This window comes from Staurois parvus, unplaced genomic scaffold (genome assembly GCF_062004578.1).
Source record: "Staurois parvus isolate SC_StPar_1 unplaced genomic scaffold, SC_StPar_1.0 ptg000287l, whole genome shotgun sequence".
NCBI classification, from domain to species: Eukaryota; Metazoa; Chordata; class Amphibia; order Anura; family Ranidae; genus Staurois; species Staurois parvus.
In genome coordinates, this window is record NW_028318083.1 from 6580053 (window position 1) to 6600047 (window position 19995).

At 39.9% G+C, this 19995-nt stretch overlaps 1 protein-coding gene across 2 annotated transcripts in view; it reads right to left on the reverse strand.

The window, feature by feature from the left end:
- The window catches only part of FARS2 (phenylalanyl-tRNA synthetase 2, mitochondrial), a 537715-nt gene that overhangs the window by 368434 nt on the left and 149286 nt on the right, over nucleotides 1-19995 (reverse strand). For both annotated transcript variants that reach the window (XM_089682201.1, XM_089682200.1), the window contains exon 4: nucleotides 9979-10138. In XM_089682201.1, coding sequence (XP_089538327.1) covers nucleotides 9979-10138 — 160 coding nt within the window. The remainder of the gene's footprint in view (nucleotides 1-9978; nucleotides 10139-19995) is intronic.

Below are 19995 nucleotides of genomic sequence, written 5' to 3' on the forward strand. Positions count from 1 at the left end.
TAGGGGTAATAGTTGATGGACTAATTGATGGACTTTATAGTTGTTGTTTAAATTTATTTTGTTAAACACTTTCACATATATAATACAAAGTATGCATTCATACTAGCTAGCCAGTGAAAATACAAATTCACAATTTATGGCCCACATACAAAGCCTGGTCCACGCTGTAATATTTGTTTACAATCCAGAATATTTACTGTTTTTCAGGCAGTTATCTTCTTTTACATGTTGTTAATCACATTTCTGGTACTCTGAAGCAATGTTTTTGGATCCTAAATTAGGACATTTGTATGGGATTTATCCTGTTTTCTGTTAATTAAATTTATTGAAAGTGGAAAAAACTAATTCTAAACTGTTTGAACAATTTTTTTGCTGAAAAGGTTAGTATGAGTGCTGGGAATTGTTCATACAGTTTTTGTTCTGTGAAAAGTCCTTTTCATGTATAACTTACTTTAAAGGTGAATCCTTAGAGGATTCACCTTTTTAGAAAAAAATTAAAAATGCACATCTTTTTGTAGGTAAAAAAATTATGCATTTATAATTTTTTTTACTTGGAGCCTAGAAAGCATTGCACCCATGACCAAGCAGATCAAGGGTGCCATGCAGATTTGTCAGTGTATCTGTGTGCTTGCACCTCGTACGAGAAGGCAGATACACAATGACAGGAACAAACAATGAGCTACCACAGTGCTCAACAGCGCCATGGGAGTTCATTGGGAACTACAGGCCAACAGGCTGTTGGTACTTGTTTTCCATTCACAGAATTCTGTGGGGTTTTTTAATAGTGACAGCCAGCAGGGAGAGAAGATCTCCCGCTAGCTGTCAATAGATGCACTGGAGAAAATCAGTGGCTCTGGCAGTGGGAACATGTTACATGTTCCACTCAAAAACAAATCAGTGGAACACGTAACATGTTCCCAAAGGTAAACTTCTTGCAAAAGCTAGTTACAGTTTGGAGCAGTTGCCATTTGTTTTACAGTATCTCATATACCTGTGGCTCCTGTTAAGGGTTACTTGTTACTATATATAGGCTATCGAATAGGAAGAATGGGATTAAACTACACATTATTAATGTATCTTGCTTGTACATACTGAGTATATTTTGAATATATTGCAGATTTTGTTCTTCATAATAAACACATATTGTTGGGTTTTGAAGTAGCACCACTTTTTATGGTTATTGCATTTTGGGTACAAAGAATTAATCTGACTACCGCTGGCAGGGTCGTGATATTATTTTCTCTCAACTTCAGATTCACTGGCAGCTGCCTCACTGGGCAATTTTCTTTATTACATTAGGTTAAATGTGAAGATCTGTTTTCTGCCTCAGTAGACTAAAGCTATATCTCATTCACCATTTTTCATTCCATCCTCTAGCAGATTTTTTAAAATAGCAAAAATTAACAGTCTAACAATGGAGTAGCATCAACATTTACAAGTGATATGGAGCAGCCACAAAGACCTTGTGGCTTCAAGTTGCAGAATCTCTCCAAAACCTTTCCTACCAACAGCAGGGAGCCAACCACCTGTTTTTGGGTTGTGCAAAACAACATTTTTTATTAAACATGAAAGAACAATGCTGTCTAAGGCTCCGTGCACACTGAGTTTAAAAGAAAATGCCAGTTGGCAGAAAAAAACATTGATATAGAGCTTTTTTTGTACACATTTTAGGTGAGTTTAGGCGCATTCAGCGTTTTTTACTGTCAGAAAGCTCCAATCAAAAATGCAAACCAGAAGGGCTGTTTTCCTGCATCTAAACATTGGGTTTAATATATGCCTCAAATCGTCCTAATGTGCATGGACACATAAGATAACCCTGAGCTGCTTCTACAGGCAAAACACAAAACTCCTTTAGAAGCAGTGATTGTTAAGTCAGTGTGCATGGAGCCTAATGCAGGCCATAGATGGGTCAAAAAACATCCGTTTTTTTAACAAAAAACGAAAAATCGGTCTTTCAATAGGCCGACATTACCACCAACGGTAAAAAAACGGCTGATTTTTGTTGCGTCTATGGCCAGCATTTAATTACTTCTGTACCCTGCAGAGAGCTTCACTATTATATTTGACATTATAGCGGTTACAACATTGTATCTATTTGTATCCATTTCGGATACAGATGGTTTTATTCAGATACAAATAGATACATTGTTGCAACCACAATACTTTTTCATGTCAAATATAATAGCGGACTGGAATGCTTCTTCTTTTTCTTCTTCTTCTTTTTCTTGTTCTTTTTCTTGCAGTTTACGGCTCATGCGCAGATTTTTTATCGGTAAAAAGATAGGCCAATTTGCCCATCATTGCTGCGAAAATTGGCCGATCGGCAAAATCAACTTTACCAATCAAAAAAATGTGCCAAAATCCAGAAAAACAGCCAACCAATTAACAGTGCGAAAATCAGCCAATTTTCGACCCATCTATGGCCTGCATTAGGGTCCATGCACACTGCTTCTAAAGGAGTTTTGTGTTTTGCCTGCAGAAGTAGCTCAGTGTTATTCTACGTGTCCATGCATATTAGGACATTTAGTGGCATATTTTAAGTTCAGTGTTTAGAAGCAGAAAACAAAATCCTTCTGGTTTGTGTTTTTGAGAGCAGTTTTCTGGCAGAAAAAAAAAACGCTGGATGCTCCTAAACTCTCCTAGAAGCTCCTAAACACTGATGTTAAAAAACTATGAGGTTTTTTTTCTGCCAAGGGAACTGGTGTTTTGTTTCTTTTTAAGTCTATAGTAGTGTGCATGGACCCTTAAAGTGCATCTATAGCCTAAGGCTGGTCATAGACGGGCCGTTTCTTGGATGAATTGTCGGCCGATAAACGAAAAATCGGTCGTTGCTGCCATGGACGCTGCCACCAATGCTTATGAAAAACGGCCGTTTTTCGTGGATTTTCCAGCATGACCGATAAAAAGAAATGAGAAGATCTGCAAAAATTGGCTGATGGCATTGCCCCACTAACGGTGTGAATATCAGCAGATTTTTCGTTCGGACGAAAATTCGGACGATAAACGACCTGTCTATGGCCTGCAAAATGTTTTTTTTTTTTTTTCTTTTTTTGACAGAGTGGGAAAGGATTAGAACTCTTGTTAGATTTGACTTAGATCAGAAGCTCAATCGGAGAGATTCCTACACTTTTTCCCTGGCATAAAGGTTGTTACCAAGACAGACAGTGAAGGGAAGTCTCTCTAAAAGTAACACAGAAAGAAAGAAATATATTTTTTTCTTGTGCGAATGGCTGAAATAATGGGCGTTTGGCCGAGAAAACCTTCACACACCCTCCGGCATCCTAACAGTGACTCATCTCTGCCCAGCACTTCACCTGTCAGCTGGTAGTTAAATAATACATTTTGAATACAGATCTATACATCCTAACAAAAAGGGGACATTTGGGAGGGAAAGGGATTTAATTCCAAAGGTGAGACAGTCACTTCAAAACAAACGACAATTCCAAATTTTTTATTTTCTTTTATATTTGGGCAGAACTGCAGATTTCGCTTTTGGTAGCTTTAAATACAGAGTTTAAATACAGAGGAATTAGTTGTGTGCTCAAGTGCAGATCCCTCTAATGATTTTGATACTTGGAGTAATCCATGTGTGTGCACGTTGGGGTAAGAGCTGTGTGCTGGTGGGCAGATCTTCATGGTGTGGAAGATGCCATAGATATTTGCATGTGTTGAGGAGCAGATCTCACTGAGTGCCCCTTTGTCCTCTGTGATGACCTCAGGGTTTATAGCTCTACACCAAGTTTACTATATAAACCACTGATGTACTAAGTTTCAGATGTCACTGTTGGACTGTGCTGGGTGGGGAGAAGATCTAACTAGTGGTGTGGATATTATGGAATAAGCTGTGCTAGCAGGATTGAAGAATTTAATGGTGTCCCCAAAACTGGGGGGTGAAGTGTGTGCCAAAGTGCAGATCTCACAGATGGCTTGAATGTTTGGTAGTGAGGTACTGTATGTGTGCATGGATATGGGGGAGTGAGTGGTGTGTGTATGCTGGGCAAAAAAATCTAATCAGTAGCTTAGATACCTGAATATGAGCAGTGTGCTGGGGGGCAGATTTCACAGGATCACTGGATTCCCTGCAGTGAGCGGTCGTACAAGTGGATATCTCTCACTGGCATACAAGATCTTTAACTGACCTAACTGGTGACATGACTTTTGGGGGGGAAAGCGGTTTACTGCATATCTCATGGGTGGCATGTCTAACCAGAGAGTAAGCAGGGCATGCTGGATCTCAGATCTCACTACTGGAATGGATAACAGAGAGTAAGCGGTGTGTGCTGGATCTCAGAACTCACTACTGGAATGGATAACAGAGAGTAAGCAGTGTGTGCTGGATCTCAGATCTCAATGCTAGCACAAAAACCAGAGAGTCAGCAGTGCATACGTGCTGGACCTCGGATCTCACTGCTGGCATGGATACCAGAGAGTAAGCATTGTGTGCTACATCTTGGATCTCACTTCTAGCATGGATAACAGAGAGTAAGCAGTGCATGCATGCTGGAATTCAAACCTCACTTAGTGGCAATAGTAGTGACAACAGAGCTGCATGTGCAGAATATGCTGAGTAGATTACTTCACTAGTTGCCTGGATACCCTTCAGTGAGATGTGTTTAGAAAGAGAATACTTAACTGGTCGTGTTACTTTTAGGGAGTGAGTTTTGCGCACTGGATCACAGATATGATGACATATGAAGGGATAAGGTGAGTATTCTGTGTCGCAGATCTGTGTCTGCTATGGATACTAGAGTAAGTTGTGTGTGCTGTGGGGTAACTCTAAAACGATTCCTCTTACGTTTCACTTTCTTTGTGTACAGGAAATCAGTAACATCACTTCCTGTGTGTGTACTATGCATTATATCTTAATAGTCGGCAGCCAACAGAGTGCAATCACTATTTATGCTCTGCCAGTAAAGACATGAATTATTGAATTTTAGTGCGTTAACTCTCAAAAAATTGACTGGTTAGTATTTCAGAATTTGCTAGAAAATATTAACAATGATCTGGAACCAGTGAACCAACTAATCTTAGAAACTTAAAGTAGATGCAGTCTTACAACCTTTTATTACAAACAGTATAAAACAAGTCAATTAAGAATAATATAGCATTGACAGTATGATACTATAGCTTTTCTCTTACCTGGATCTACTCAATCACCCATTCTGCAGCACTGTGTGGCTGTGAGGCAGACAAAATATTAGTGAAATCACAAGCTAAACTATATTGCCAAAAGTACTGGGATGCCTGCCTTTACACGCACTTTAATGGCATCCCAGTCTTAGTCAATAGGATTCAATATTGAGTTGGCCCATCCTTTGCAGCTATAACAGCTTCAACTCCTCTGGGAAGGCTGTCCACAAGGTTTAGGAGTGTGTCTATAGGAATGTTTCACCATTCTTCCAGAAGCGCATTTGTGAGATCAGGCACTGATGTCGGACGAGAAGGCCTGGCTCGCAGTCTCTGCTCTAATTCATCCCAAAGGTGTTCTATTGAGTTGGGGTCAGGACTCTGTGCAGGCAAGTTCCTCCACCCCAAACTCACTCATCCATGTCTTTATGGACTTTGCTTTGTGCACTGTGAGCAGTCATGTTGGAACAGGAAGGGGCCATCCTCAAACTGTTCCCACAAAGTTGGCAGTATGAAATACAGTTGCAAGAAAAAGTATGTGAACCCCTTGGGATTACGTGGAGTTTTGCATGAATTGGGCATAAAATGTGCTCTGAACGTCATCTAAGTCACAACAATAGAAGAACACAGTCTGCTGAACATAATACTACACAAACATTAGATGTTGCTATGGTTTAATTGCACATAACATGTAAACATTCACAGTGCAGGGAGGAAAAAGTATTTGAGGCCCTAGCTTAATGACTTCTCCCAGAGCTAATTGGAGCCAGGAGTGAGCCAACCTTGACTCCAATCAGTGTGATGATATTGGATGTGTTGCTGACAGCTGTCCTGCCCTTAAAAAACACACACCTGTTTTGGGTTTACTGGTTTCAAGAAGCACTGTTTGATGTGAACCATGCCTCGCGGAAAAGAGCTCTCAGAAGACCTACGATCAAGAATTGTTGACTTGCATGAAGCTAGAAAGGGTTACAAAAGTATCTCCAAAAGCCTTGATGTTAATGTGTCCATGGTAAGACAGACTGTCTACAAATGGAGAAAGTTAGCACTGTTGCTTCTCTCCCTAGGCGTGGTCATCCTGTAAAAATGACTGCAAGAGCACAGCGCAGAATGCTGCATGAGATAAAGAAGAATCCCAGAGTGTCAGCTAAAGACCTACAGAAATCTCTGGCACATGCTAACATTTTTGTTGACACATCTACAATAAGGAAAACATTAAACAAGAATGGAGTACATGGGAGGACACCACGGAGGAAGCCATTGCTGTCCAAAAAGAATATTGCAGCACGTTTGAAGTTTGCAAAAGAGCACCTGGATGTTCCACAGCACTACTGGCAAAATATACTGTGGACAGATGAAACCAAGATTGAGTTGTTTGGGAAGAACACACAACACTATGTGAGGAGAAAAAAAGGCACAGCACACCATTAAAACCTCATCCCCACTGTGAAACATGGTGGAGGGGGCATAATGGTTTGGGGCTGCTTTGCTGCCTCAGGGCCTGGACGGATTGTTGTCATTGATGGGAAAATGAATTATCAGGACATTTTGCAGGAAAACGTACGACCATCTGTCCGCCAACTGAAGCTCCGCAGAGGATGGGTGATGCAACAGGACAATGACCCAAAGCATACAAGTAATTCAACAAAACAATGGCTGCAACAGCACAGAATACGCCTTCTAGAGTGACCCAGTCAGAGTCCTGACCTCAACCCGATTGAAATGCTGTGGCATGACCTTAAGAGAGCGATTCACACCAGGCATCCCAAGAATATTGCTTACACTGAAACAGTTTTGTGAAGAGGAGTGGTCCAAAATTACTCCAGATCGTTGTGCAGGTCTGATCTGCAACTACAGGAAACGTTTGGTTGAGGTTATTGTTGCCAAAGGAGGGTCAACCAGTTGTTAAGTCCAAAGGTTCACATACTTTTTCCTCCCTGCACTGTGAATGTTTACATGTTATGTGCAATTAAGCCATGGCAACATCTAATGTTTGTGTAGTATTATGTTCAGCAGACTGTGTTCTTCTATTGTTGTGACTTAGATGACGTTCAGAGCACATTTTATGCCCAATTCATGCAAAACTCAACGTAATCCCAAGGGGTTCACATACTTTTTCTTGCAACTGTAGTCCAAAATATCTTCGTATGCTGACGCCTTAAGAGTTCCCTTCACTGGAACTAAGGGGCCAAGCCCAACCCCTGAAAAACAATCCCACACCATAATCCCCCCTCCACCAAACTTCACACTTGGCACAATGCAATTAGACAAGTAACGTTTTCCTGGCAACCGCCAAACCCAGACACATCCATCAGATTGCCAGACAGAGAAGTATCATTCATCACTACAGAGAACACATCTCCAATGCTCTAGAGTCCAGTGGTGGCATGCTTTATGCCATTGCATCCAACGCTTTCCATTGCACTTGGTGATGTAAGGCTTGGATGCAGCTGCTCGGCCATGGAAACCCATTTCATGAAGCTCTCTACACACTGTTTTTGTGCAAATCTGAAGGCCACACAAAATTTGGAGGTCTTTAGCTATTGACTCTACAGACAGTTGGCGACTTCTGTGCACTGTGCGCTTCACCATGCGCTGACCCCGCTCTGTCACTTTACGTGGCCTACCACTTCATGGCTGAGTTGCAGTTGTTCCCAGTTGCTTCCACTTTGTTATAACACCACTAACTTTATTAGCTAAAAATTACTAAATTTAGTAGCAAGGAAATTTCACAGATGGACTTATTGCACAGGTGGCAACCAATCACGGTACCATGCTTGAATTCATTGAGCTCCTGAGAGCGACCCATTCTTTTACAAATGTTTGTAGAAGCAGTCTGCATGCCTAGGTGCTTGATTTTATATACCTGTGGCCATGGAGGTGATTGGAATACCTGAATCCAATGATTTGGAGGGGTGTCCCAATACGTTTGGCAATATAGTGTATCACTGGTCAGCTCTTCCTGTTACTAACCCCCAATTCCCTTCACGATGATGCCATCACTGTTATTTAGTGATCATAGGCCTCTAAAAAGAGCTCAAAACTATGTTATGCTATAAAGGTAATGTGTTTAGGCACTTTCACATGTGCAGAAATGCTTTGAAGCTTCTTGACAGGAATTAAACTCTAGAAGTACTTTTTTAAAATAATTGTTTACCACATTAAATTGTGTTAATTAATTATATTTTAAGTATAGGTCACCTGTAACAAATATAGACAATTAATATTAAAGTGTTATATCTTGTAACGACCAGGTGGCAACCGTGGATACATGTATTAGAGCTTATGCCACATTCTAAATAATTGTGATAAAAGGGAGAGACAAAATATAAGGCCTTTGTAGGCATGTATCGGACACAATAGTTTGTTAAAAGTTATATAGTTTATGTAACAAAACCATAAAACACCATATATTTCAAAAGACAGTAAAAACGCTTTTATAGAATCACTAATGATGGAGCATGGTTTGATTGACCCCCTCGTATTAAATGTATTCACAATTTGTAACGGGAATGGCATTGACAGCTCAAAACCCTTCCATAGACTTCCAACTGTTGTGGTGCTCCTATCCACCAGAGATGCAATGCTCTACATGTTTCGCGACCAAACCCCGCTTCTTCAGAAGCTATTATTAAAAGCTTGATGTGTTTGAGCAAAGGAACCCGTGGGACGGCGACTAGGCCAGTCTCCATGTGGATGTGGAGGCACAGAGTTATTATAATTGTTGAGAAACTTACATCAATGAGATAATATTCTAGCAGTTAGGCAGCATACAAGGGCTATCCAGAAGGATGCCAACAGTATTCGTCCACCACCTTCCCATAGAGGTCACAATTTGATAATAATGATCCAACAACTAGTATCTTTATTGGCAAAGGACTCTGTAATAGAACATCACAGAAAGCAAACTGCACCCCTTGTTCTCAATAGCAATGTCCTTCCTTAAGTATCTGTCATTCCTCCAATCATACCAACAGGGTTATTTGTGGCCATAGGCTTGTTAATCTGTCCAGCACAGTGTGGCTATGCATCAGTCAAGCTTGTCCCAGTGACATCTCTTTAGGACGATAGGCTGCCTAACTGCTACAAAACTATCTCACTGATGTCAGTTTCTCAACAATTATAATAGCTCTGTGTGTGGCTCCACATCCGCACGTAGACTGGCCTAGTCGCCGTCCCATGGGTTCCTTTGCTCAAACACGCCTAGTTGACCTATCGGTCAAGCTTTTATTAATAGCTCCTGAAGAAGAAATGTTTGGTCACAAAACATGTACAGAACTGAATCACTGGTGGATAGGAGCACCCCAACAGTTGGAAGTCTATGGAAGGGTTTTGAGCTGTCAATGCCATTCTCGTTACAAACTGTGAATACATTTACTGTGAGGGGGTGAACCAAACCATGCTCCATCATTAGTGATTCTATAAAAGCATTTTTTTACTGTCCTTTGATATATATGGTGTTTTATGGTTTTGGTAAATGAACTGTATAACTTTTAACAAACAATTGTGTTGGATTTGTGCCTACAAAGTCCATATATATTGTCTCTCCCTTTTTGTCATAGACAACTAACATTTTTACAGATATACAGTAAAGTGATTGGCAAGACAGGCAAATGACTAAAATGTGCGTAGGTACCTTGAGACTGTAAAGGTACCCTCAACTGATAGATTTTGGGGATAAAAGTTGATTAATTTTGGTGTTTGCTATACAGTGCCTTAACCTGCAGACATGTGATATTCAGTGAGCATATTTAATAGTATACATTTACAGAACAATCATTCTCCAGTTGGTCTGTCCAGCCATCATCAAATGTTCAGAACCCCTGTTTGTATTTGTGGAAGTACACATACCTTCTCCAAAAAGATGCGTTATTAGTTTAGAAAGTGTTTGCTTCAGCTGAAACTCTACCAATTTCACAGCCTCCAAAGTGTGGGATTCTTGCTTATTAGGTGTACGAATCCCTTGTTCGAACAACTGGCAAGTATCCATACTTTTTACATCAGCAAACAGCTAAAAAAGAAAGAAAAGAAACACAGGGAAAAGGTGTGATATAACAGCTTCTGCACAATAATTTAAATAAATGTTAACCTAAAACTGAGCATACATATTACAGTGGGGCAAAAAAGTATTTAGTCAGCCACCAATTGTGCAAGTTCTCCCACTTAAAAAGATGGGAGAGGCCTGTAATTGGCATCATAGGTAGACCTCAACTATGAGAGACAAAATAAGAAAAAAAATCCAGACAATCACATTGGCTGATTTGGAAGGAATTTATTTGCAAATTATGGTGGAAAATAAGTATTTGGTCACCTACAAACAAGCAAGATTTCTGGCTCTCACAGACCTGTACCTTCTTCTTTAAGAGGCTTCTCTGTCGTGCATTCATTACCTGTGTCAATGGCACCTGTTTGAACTTGTTATCAGTATAAAAGACACCTGTCCACAACCTCGAACAGTCACACTCCAAACTCCACTATGGTGAAGACCAAAGAGCTGTCGAAGGACACCAGAAACAAAATTGTAGACCTGCACCAGGCTGGGAAGACTGAATCTGCAATAGGCAAGCAGCTTGGTGTGAACAAATCAACTGTGGGAGCAATAATTAGAAAATGGAAGACATACAAGACCACTGATAATCTCCCTCGATCTGGGGCTCCACGCAAGATCTCACCCCGTGGGGTCAAAATGATCACAAGAACGGTGAGCAAAAATCCCAGGACCACACGGGGGGACCTAGTGAATGACCTGCAGAGAGCTGGGACCAACGTAACAAAGGCTACCATCAGTAACACACTACGCCGCCAGGGACTCAGATCCTGAAGTGCCAGACGTGTCCCTCTGCTTAAGCCAGTACATGTCCGGGCCCGTCTGAAGTTTGCTAGAGAGCATTTGGATGATCCAGAAGAGGATTGGGAGAATGTCATATGGTCAGATGAAACCAAAATAGAACTGTTTGGTAGAAACACAACTCGTCGTGTTTGGAGGAGAGAGAATGCTGAGTTGCATCCAAAGAACATCATACCTACTGTGAAGCATGGGGGTTTCAACATCATGCTTTGGGGCTGTTTCTCCACAAAGGGACCAAGACAACTGATCCATGTACAGGACAGAATGAATGGGGCCATGTATCGTGAGATTTTGAGTGCAAACCTTCCATCAGCAAGGGCATTGAAGATGAAACGTGGCTGGGTCTTCCAACATGACAATGATCCCAAACATACCGCCCGGGTAACGGAATGGCTTTGTAAGAAGCATTTCAAGGTCCTGGAGTGGCCTAGCCAGTCTCCAGATCTCAACCCCATAGAAAACCTTTGAGGGAGTTGAGAGTCCGTGTTACCCAGCGACAGCCCCAAAACATCACTGCTTTAGAGGAGATCTGCATGGAGGAATGGGCCAACATACCAGCAACAGTGTGTGCCAGCCTTGTGAAGACTTACAGGAAACGTTGTTATGTTGCTGCCTGATACTACAGTTGTTTAAATTATTTTTTCTCTTTAATCTACACTCAGTATCCCATAATGGCAAAGTGAAAACAGAATTTTAGAAATGTTTGCCAATGTATGAAAAAGGAAAAACTAAAATATCACATTGGCATAAGTAGAGTGGCTAGGTGGAAGCCTCTCCTCAGTTCAAAACACATGAAAGCCTTCTTGGAGTTTGCAAAAAAGTACTTGAAGGACTTTCAGTGGGCTGTCATGTGTTTTTCACTGAGGAGAGGGTTCCATCTAGCCACTCTGCCATAAAACCCAGATCAGTTGAGGGCTGCAGTGATGTTTGTCCTTCCTGAACTTTGTCCCATCTCCACACAGGATCTCTGGAGCTCAGTCAGAGTGACCATTGGGTTCTTGGTCACCTCTCTTACTAAGGTTTTTCTCCCCCGATTGTTCGGTTTGGCCAGGCGACTAGCTCTACGAAGTGTCCTGGTTGTGGCAAACTCCTTCCATTTGAGAAGTTCTTAGGAGCCTTAAGTGCAGAAGAAATTTTTGTAGCCTTCCCCAGGCCTGTGCCTTGCAATAATCTTGTCTGAGTTTTTCAGGCAGTTCCTCTAACGTCATGGCTTTTGCTCTGATACAGTATGCATAGTCAGCTGTGAAACCTTTTATAGAGAGGTGTGTGCCTTTCAAAATAATGTCCAATCTATTTAATTTACCACAGGTGGACGCCAATCATGGTGTAGAAACATCTCAACAATGACCAAGAGAAATGGGAGGCACCTGAGCTACATGTCAAGTGTTGTTGCAAAGGGTCTGAATACTTATGCCAAGTTGCTATTTCAGTTTTTCCTTTCTCATACATTTGCAAACATTTCCAAAATTCTGTTTCACTTTGTCATTATGGTGTGCTGAGTGTAGATGGATGAAAAAAATTAATTTAAACAACTGTAGTATCAGACTGCAACACAACAAAACTGAAAAAAGTTAAGGGAGTCTGAATACTTTATGAATGAACTGTGTGTGTGTGCGTATATATATATATATATATAAATATATACTGTATATACACACAGTATATATATAAAATATATACACATATAATACCACAAAGCTTAGTGACAGATAACTGCTGAAAAGATTCCATCACGTGTTTTTCATTTGTATGTATGAGTGGTTTAAATTAGAATGCATTCTGTTGTACTAATTTCAACAGAAGAGCTAAATGATTTATGCAAACTCTTTTCTGTAAATTCACATGTGAAAAGGAACATAATATTCCTTTTAGGGCAGGAAATGCAAAAGGGACTATAAGGGAAACTTTCATACTCTAATTGTGCTGCTTTTGGAGAGTAAAGATTATGCTTTAACCTTGAGATAAAAGCTCTGTGGTCTTTTTACTACTATTACTGTTTTATGGAAAGCTGATACTGATAAAAGTCAACTCAAATTAAAATACTCATATTTTAATATAAAAATATAACAGTCCAACTGGGATGAGTAAATAAGGATTAATGCAAGGGTGACACTTTTCCATGTGATCTCTGTTAATGGGGAGGATCCAAGCTGAGGCCGATCTACTCCTCCCTATGGTGCTAGAATTAGTAAATAGATAGGAAGGTATAGTATATTCACTTGATGTAATTTTTTTTTCTACATTTGTACAGTTACTTCCTGGTTTCTGGCCAGGTGAAAATGATGTCATACATCCCAGGTTGCACATGAATTATCTGCCCTTACTCAAGATGGCCATGGGTAAAAATGCTACAAGGCTGATTTTTAAAAATGATTTCTCAACAAAACAAAGCCTTGAGACATGAATGGATGGACGGGTTTGCTTTGAATATTAGATTTTTTTTAAAACAGAATTTTAAGTTTGTGGTATAGTTAAGTTCCACTTTAGTAACTTCAACCCCTGTATTACTTTGTCTGTTCACCCAACAAGACTGATAACAAGAGTTCCAACTACCATAGACACTTCTACAACCATCTAGTCAAATATGTCAGGTCTTACTATAACTCAAAAAAAGATCCTTTTCAGCAATCTCTAACAAATCGTACAATAAAACATCAAAGATATTCAATAGCTGATCATTAGTCTCCACTAAACTATCAATTAACCACACCACAAAGACATATGTTATTAAAAGGATGGACCAAGGAATTTCAAGATGAGGCATTACAAGAAAAACTCCTTGGAGGCTATTGGAAAATTCTCAGTTTAATCGTAAGCGAAAATTGAAGGGAAACCCAATTTAAAATATTACATTGTGCTTGATGCCTTTTCTGATTGATAAGTCGGACTCCTCAGCCTCAACTGGCTCTTGGTGCAGTACATTCCATTCTACCACACACGATGTGGAGTTGTACTCGGATATCTGTCTTCTGGGACCAAATCCTCAATTACATATATACTATATCTAGGATACAAATTGAAAAAGATCCCATGATATGCCTATTTTAACTCTTTGAACCTTCACCTTCGTCAGGATCTTCTTAGCTAACCATGATACCAAAATGGACTTCATTGTGTCTGTTGACAGCTCGTAGAGCGATTCTAAAATCTTGGACATCACCAAATGCTCCCAAACTAACCTTGGTGAAGAGAGAGCTAAAATCTCTAATGTATATAGAAAGAATGGACACTATTACACAAGCCATCAATTCTACTAAGCGTATTCATTATATCTGGTCTCCTACAGTACACAGAACATGGAAATGTAATAATATTAGTAAATATAAACTGCTAAATACCTTTTCTCATCAGCAGTTAGAGCAGTCTTGTGACGTCTATCAGTGTCCAGCAGAGCACATGTTAAAGCTTGTAAGAGGAGTTTTCATTTTGCTCTGGGAGGATGCAGGACCCCTGACCTCTGTCTGTGCTGATCACATGCACTCTCCCAAGAAAAAAAAAACCTCTCTAGCAATACACACCAAACTGAGCATGTGCAGAGTGACTCCACACAACATGTCTTATCAGAAGATAAGAGGGGGGCACTGGAAGGGGAGGATCAGAGAAGTCAAGATCAAACAGCCTTTCTACACAATGCAGAGGATTAACCTCTTAGGTTCCACAGTGAGTATAACAAGCATGCTTTACTGCATATACAGATTGATTTTACTGTTGTGGGTTTAGTGACAAAGCTTTAAAATGGTTGTAAAGTGTATTTTTTTAAAATAAGAAACATGTTATACGTGCCTACTCTCTGCCATGGTTTAGCATAGATCAGCGCCATAGAAAGCAGAGAAAGAGGCTGCTCTTGGGCACAAAAACTCACAAGGGCTTGGTAACATTTGCAGGCTTTCAAAATTGGAAAATCAGACTAACACACAAAAGACCATTTAATTTTCACATGGGAAATGTAGCACTCATTTGATTAAATGTTCACTGAAATTACACATGTTAAAATAATGCGAAGTTCTAGGGGGTTCTGTGGGGTAATGATCAGGGTCAGAATTTCACATAGCCAGCATAGGCCACAGCCTAGGGTGGCAGGGCTATTAGGGACAACACACACATAATTTTACTATCACCTCCTTGAGTATATTAAGGGGTTCAAGACTGGTTCTCAGTCCCATCAGACATTTTTCTCATTGTCACTATCCTAACAGTTTGTGCCTTTTTGTTGGTGGCATACAGTACTGTGTACTACCAGGTTACCCACTATAGATCCATACATCTAGAACCAAACTACCAGCAAAGTAAGAAAACAGTTTGCTCCATCTTCTAGTCATCGGTTCTAGGCATATGAACACACAAAAGGCAAACTGTCACTTTTGTCCTATCTGCCCCATCTCAGTTTGCCTTGTGAGGTTATGATGTGTCAAAATACTACCATCATTATTGGCAGTCTTGTATTTAGATGATTACTTACTTGTACCTGTCTCAGTATTAACAGACACAGTGATTTTAAAAAAAGAGACAGTTGTTATCAACTTGCTGAATATTTTGCTCTTGCTTCATCCATTTCTCCCTGCTGTGCTAAGCAAATATAATTACTATGTGAAAACCTTACAATGTGTTCTAGGAAAGATATTAAGTATTCACATCTTTTGAAATATAATAGCAAGGTACACGTAGGTTATGTAGAAAAGCCATTTCTGCAAAAGTGAAGATCATTAAACTTGACATGTAGCGGGATTTTCTTATCCGCCACACCACAAACCAAAAAAACATCCTGATCATTCAAGAAGCTATTGTTTACAGGAAGGATATAGGTGACACCGCAAGTCTATCGATTTTTGCAGGAAGAACCATTTACATGTGAAAAACCGTAAGATAAAAATAACGCCTGAAAATATTAAAACAGTGAAAAGGAAAATCTAGATACAGTTGTGTTCAAAATAATAGCAGTCAGACATCACTAACCTGATCAATCACTGTTTTTGGTAGAAATAATATTTCTACATGGCAAATAATTTACTAGCAGGTATAGTAGAGTAATAGAAATCCAACAGACCCAACAGTCATGACATGCATGCTGCTGATTCTGTGTCATTGAATCACTAATTGAAAGGGGCATGTTCAAAATAATAGCAGTGTGGAGTTCTATTAGTGAGGTCATTCATTCTTTGAAAAACAAGTGGCAATTATTGCCCATATTTAAGGAAGGAAGGCAGCAAATGTTGTACATGCTGGTTACAGTGCATTTCTCTCTGAAATTCTGAGGAAAATGGGTCGTTCCAGACATTGTTCAGAAGAACTACATACCTTGATTAAAAAGTTGATTGGAGAGGGGAAAACATATAAAGAAGTGCAGAAAATGATAGGCTGCTCAGCTAAAATGATCGCAAATGCTTAAAAATGGCAACCAAAACCTGAAAGACGTGGAAGAAAGCGAAAAACTACCATTTGAATGGAGAGAAGAATAGCCAAAATGGCAAGGACTCAGCCAACAATCAGCTCCAGGAAGATCAAAGAAGGTCTAAAGTTACCTGTGAGTACTGTTACAATTAGAAGACGCCTATGTGAAGCCAAGCTATCTGCAAGAAGCCCCACTGTTGAAAAAAAGACGTGCTGAAGAGGTTACAATTTGCCAAAGAGAACATTGACTGGCATAAAGAGAAATGGCGCAACATTTTGTGGACTGATGAAATTAAGATTGTTCTTTTTGGGTCTAGTGGCCGGAGACAGTTTGTCAGACGACCCCCAAACACTGAATTCAAGCCACAGTACACTGTGAAGACAGTGAAGCATGGTTGTGCAAGCATCATGATATGGGGATGTTTCTCATACTACGGTGTTGGGCCTATTTATCGCATACCAGGGATCATGGATCAGTTTGAATACATCAGAATACTTGAAGAGGTCATACTGCCTTATGCTGAAGAGGAAATGCCCTTGAAATGGGTGTTCCAACAAGACAACGACCCCAAAAACACCAGTAAACGTGCAACATCTTGGTTCCAGACCAACAAGATTGACGTTATGGAGTGGTCAGCCTAATCCCCGGATCTTAATCCAATAGAAAACTTGTGGGGTGACATAAAAAATGCAGTTTCTGAGGCAAAACCAAGAAATAGAGAAAAACTGTGAAATGTAGTCCAATCATCCTGGGATGGAATACCAGTTCACAGGTGCCAGAAGTTGGTTGACTCCATGCAACACAGATGTACAGCAGTTCTCAGAAACAGTGCTTATACAACTAAATATTCATTAAGTGATTCAAAGGAAAGCAAAATCTTCAAACATTTTTCAGTTTATATAGTGAATGTTTGAGTTTGTAAAGAAGAATACAAACACTGCTATTTTTTTGAACAGTCTAATATTCACTTTTCTTCAATTTGTTTAGAGGAACAACACAAATTTGATATATTTTTCTTCATGTTTTGATTTGGAATAGAATGTGTAGTGTTCCCAATGCATTTGTGTGTATGGAAATCAAAGCTATTAGAAGGATTTTGAGCTTTATTCACTTTATTCAACACACTGCTATTATTTTGAACACAACTATATTTTTTTACATTCTTTCATCATTTATTCATAATTTAAAGGGGTTTTCTCCACAGTTTCTATTTCCTATAACTTTGTTAGCTGCTGATTCCCACACCCCTTCCTGTACTACACAGGAATCCAGACCAGTTGTTGTTATTGGTATAGTTCATCTTGCCCAGAAGCATAAAACCTGTGCAACCAATCCGAAAGACTGGATTTGGTTTCTTCTGGATGTTGTATCAATTTCAAACTAGATCTATTATAAGATGTCAAACGTAGGTTTGGGTGCCCCATCTTACCCTCCAAAATAGTCAAATACCTTTGGTATAACATTTTGGATAGAACTCCTATATAGTGTAATCATAGCTGACTGGTCAGGCTGTAATATCATCAACCCCTGGAGCAAGCTATAGAGAAAAAATCTGAAATGTTAGGTCTGGAAGAATGTAAGAAATCAAAAAAAGATGTCTGCACTCTGTAACTGGATTTCCAGCTTCGCGCACCCTCCATAGCCATATTATATTTCACTGTAACACTGCCAGTTTACATTTTCATTAAATGTATATTTTACTTCATGGAAAATGCAGCCGGAAGTTTTAGACTCCTGCCTCTGAGTGACACACTGTACATATGGTTGTCGTGGGAGAAACTGAATTCTAGATCCATAGTAGAGATATTTCACTGCTAAAGCCTACAAGATACAAAAGAAAGCACTTAGTCATTTACCCTGCCAGATTTAACCAATAACTTTTGAGAAGAAATAAAGAAAAACAATCGCCTTGAAAGACTACCATGGAGCACCATAGATCCCTAGTAGGGGTAATTGAACATACTGCAGATTTAATATATTTACTTACTGGCATTTCATAACCTATATGACTGAATGTCAACTGTTGCATATACATAAATATCAGTAATACCTTATAGGTAACAGATTGCACATAGCAGCTAAATACACATAAGAGATTGGAGGACATGGAGGTAGCTGGACAGAGACTTAAATATTCACCTACCTGCATTTTATTACCAGTGTCAGCTGGATGTTGGTCATTGCATACATAATATATCAACAATAAAAAGAGAGTGTATTAGTAGCAACGTATCACACTGCTGGCATTGAGACTGAATATTGCTCTCAAGAGAGAGGTGGTAATCTAAGCTATTGCTCCTCATATTTGTCCTCTGAACAAAAGGTCACGTACATATTGCAGAACTTTTGATTTTCAAATATGTAAAGACATAGGTCTCCTGAAGTAGCAAGTAAGGCTACATGGAGGTAATAGAATAGATACTACGCAGTAGAATACATAGAGTCACAAGGAGGAATGGAGTTGGTTTTATTCATTTTAGATGCTTGCTGCTTTAGATATTCTTTTAAAGGAAGATGTTCTATGTCACTATTTTGTTGGGATGAGCTGAATGGTAGTCTTTAAAAGCTTTGTTTCTCATTTCTGTCAAGTATCACCTGATTACACAGACCATTCATAGCATTGTTTGCCTTGTCCCGGTAGTCACTAGTTTGGTGTATGTAGTTATAGCATATATTTTGTATGGACTTAGTTTTAGGGCTTCTTCACACCATGGTGCAGAAAAGTCAGTTTTTCTGCACACGTTCTGCAAGGGCACAACAAAATCAATTGTTCTCTATGTGCCCTGTTCACACCACAACACTAGTATCACATGTAGATTTTTTCTGTGTAGGAATCTTCAACGTATATAAAACTATGCACACTATATTGCTAAAAGTACAGTATTGGGATGCCTGCCTTTATTGGGTTGAGGTCAGGACTCTGTGTAGGCCAGTCAAGTTCCTTCACCCCAAACTCACTCATCCATGTCTTTATAGACCTTGCTTTGTGCACTGGTGCGCCGTCATGTTGGAACAGGAAGGGGCCATCCCCAAACTGTTCCCACAAAGTTGGGAGCATGAAACTGTCCAAAATGTGTTGGTATGCTAACACCTTAAGAGTTCCCTTCACTGGAACTAAGGGCCAACCTCACCACTGAAAAACAACCCCACACCATAGCCCCCCCTCTACTAAACTTTACACTTGGCACAATGCAGTCAGGCAAGTACCATTCTCCTGGCAACTGCCAAACCCAGACACATCCATCAGAGTGCCAGACAGAGAAGTGTGATTGGTCACCCCAGAGAACACGTATCCACTGCTCTAGAGTCCAGCGGTGGTGTGCTTTACACCACTGCATCTGACGCTTTGCATTGCACTTGGTGATGTAAGACTTGGATACAGCTGCTCGGCCATGGACACCCATTCCATTAAGCTGTCTATGCAATGTTGTTGTGCTAATTTGAAGGCCACAGGAAGTTTAGAGGTCTTTAGCAATTGGTTCTGCAGACCAGTTGGTGACTTCTGCGCATTGTATGCTTCAGCATACGCTGACCCCACTTTGTCATTTACATGGTCTACCACTTGTGGCCGAGTTGCTGTTGTTCCCAGTTGCTTCCACTTTGTTATAATACCACTAACAGTTGACAGTGG